At 37.2% G+C, this 2435-nt stretch overlaps 1 protein-coding gene across 1 annotated transcript; it reads left to right on the forward strand.

Annotated features, from left to right (window-relative positions):
* Nucleotides 1-839: 839 nt before the first annotated feature.
* LOC108379467 (uncharacterized) lies at nucleotides 840-1753 on the forward strand. The gene is made up of 2 exons (XM_017635819.1): nucleotides 840-1077; nucleotides 1140-1753. Exons 1-2 carry the CDS (start codon nucleotides 840-842, stop codon nucleotides 1751-1753), a joined length of 852 nt encoding a protein of 283 aa, XP_017491308.1.
* Nucleotides 1754-2435: the final 682 nt, after the last annotated feature.

Consider the following 2435-nt stretch of genomic DNA (forward strand, 5'->3'; position numbering starts at 1 on the left):
TTGTATGTTTTATTACACTAATATTATAGATTTTCAGACGCGAGACACGATTCCACTGTTTAAAAATGAAAAAAAATTTAACACCTCAATTTAAGAAATGCATTTTTTATTGCATTTTTGTTTTTATTTGCTTTATGTAGCTGTGCATCCTTTTCACAAATTTTATATCACTCGAATACCAAGTACGCTGTAGTGCTATTCAAGATTTTTAATTTGCCAAGTTATAACAATTTTAAACCAATTTTTTGGATTAATCATCTTTCGATATTACATGCTTTGTTGTTGTATGTTCCACTTTGACTTGTTTCTATTTTAGCGGATAGGAGGCAGCTTGGGTTTTATATTGCTTGTTGGCGTTTCGAAGGAGCTGCTTAGGGATGGCGAAATACTCTCCAGTTGGTTAAGCGATCATTTATTAGTTCCATATTCCTCTGTGAAGGGGTAGTGAGTGTGATTTGGCTACTCTCACACCCAGTTGCACACATCTATAACAGTGTACATACATAGATAAAGAACTCCGAGCCACTTCAGCCTCTTTTCCTGAGTCTTTCATCTTTGTTTGGCTTCTTGCCATCCGCAAAATTCTGAAATTATATAAGCCTTAAATATTTCACTAGTAAAAAATATTAACATCATTCACATAAATATTTACTTAGTTATCTATAATTTTTATTAAATATTTAATGATCAAATAACGACCAAAACTAAGTCAACAATGGTTAAGTCTGCTGTCACCTCAAAATATGAATCATATAAAAAGCGTGCGAAAATGAAATGAAGTCAGTGTACTCGCGGTTCTCAAAATAGGAAGAGTTAAGACGACGCTACCACACATAAAAATGACGACGCTACCACAATTAAAAACGAAGCTTGTGTTGGTCAGCACTCTACTGCTGATCGGTGGAGTCTTAGCACTACAAGACTCCGTTGAAGTTTCTACGCCAAAGCCAGACATCAATGGGCAGTCCTTTGCGGATACCGAACAAAAGCCGATTGGTCTAGGAAACATACAACGCAATCCGTTTGGCAGTGTGTATCCAAATCCTACATTACCACAATTTCCCTTAACACCGCAGTGTAAGTTTATCGCCATTTTGGGTGGAATTTGAAATCATCTTAACCCACTCCCTCTTCTTTAGTTAACCCCGGTGCCTGTTTGGCACCTATCGGTCTAGGCTTGAGCAATCTCTTCAATCAGGCCAAGGCGTTGTTGCCACTCGAACGCATAGAAAACATTGTCCGTGCCGCCGCTCAAGATCCCGAAGTTCATGCTTTCTACAAGCTGGTCCAGACGCCCGAATATCGTCAGCGCACCGCAAGTTTTCTTGGCTCGCGTGAGTATAGAGTCTTTCGTGATTTGGCCTGCTACAAATTGAATTTCGATCTGCGTTTGTATATTGATTTTAAAAGAAATTTATTGCCTTTGTCGGCTTTGAAGGAGCCTCCGAGAATTGACACTGAGCAGCTGCCTCAAGGTCGACCGGGTCTGCGCGGTTTACTGGAGGACATACGCGACGCATTGCCGCGTCAGCGATTGCGCGATTTATTCGAGCGTTTATTGGCGACCGATTGGTATTTGACACGCGCTGTGCAAGTAAAACAAGGCTACGAATTTAAGATAATCTCAGAGTTGGTGCAGCGGAATCCAGATTTTCAGTATTTGAGGCGTGCCGAGCTGGAGGTGGGCTTGCCGCTGGAAGAGTGGCAGAAGTTGATGCACATTGCGTTGGGTTGGCGTGAAGATTTGCTTTGAGGGGGGCCGGAGGCGTGCGCAGAAAGTTCTTTCGAAATGTGTTAAAAAGAAATAGGTTGGAAGGCTAAATAACTTTCTTTTATGAAAAAAAAGTTGTATAACCTTAGGGTTGTTAGTAGGGATTTGGTGGTAAATTTTTTATAAGCAGTATTATGGCGTAACTATTTTTAGATTCATTCACATACAGAAAATGTTTAAAAATTGTATGAAAATAAATATAGGTTAAGATATTTTATATTAAATAAATAAGCATTGTATCAAAAAAAGTGTATTAAAAATATTTTAAATATTATAATTATATGTAAAATTTGAAAGATTGCGAAGTTTTGAAAGTTATAACCTAGTTGCTCATACATACTACATATGTATATGTACTGATTTAAGAGACAAGTCGCCCACTTAGAAAAAATCTTCTGCGTTAAGTTCCTTTCTACCATCAGCGCATTGGACTGAAACTCGTGATTGGCTTTAGTAAAAGTTTCTATAGAGTTTATCTTTAAAACCTTCCCTTTAATATTAATGTGAGATTGATTGTTTACTTGTCTCTTGAAAAATAAAACAAAAATGAGGTTTTAATCAGTTCATTGAAAAACAATCTCTAACTCAATTCTAAACTGGAACAGCTTTTAAAAAATTATAATAACCGAGCTTTTAACCGGCTTTTCTTAAAAAAAAAAAAAAA

This window comes from Rhagoletis zephyria, unplaced genomic scaffold (assembly GCF_001687245.7).
Source record: "Rhagoletis zephyria isolate East Lansing unplaced genomic scaffold, Rhagoletis_zephyria_1.1 Rzeph_scaffold_16451, whole genome shotgun sequence".
NCBI lineage: Eukaryota > Metazoa > Arthropoda > Insecta > Diptera > Tephritidae > Rhagoletis > Rhagoletis zephyria.

Excerpts from the sequence above, each read along its gene's own strand:
- LOC108379467 (XM_017635819.1), top strand. The coding sequence starts at position 840 with ATGACGACGCTACCACAATTAAAAACGAAGCTTGTGTTGGTCAGCACT. Across the intron at positions 1,078-1,139 it reads ATTTCCCTTAACACCGCAGT|TTAACCCCGGTGCCTGTTTG; the intron begins GTAAGTTTATCG and ends CCTCTTCTTTAG.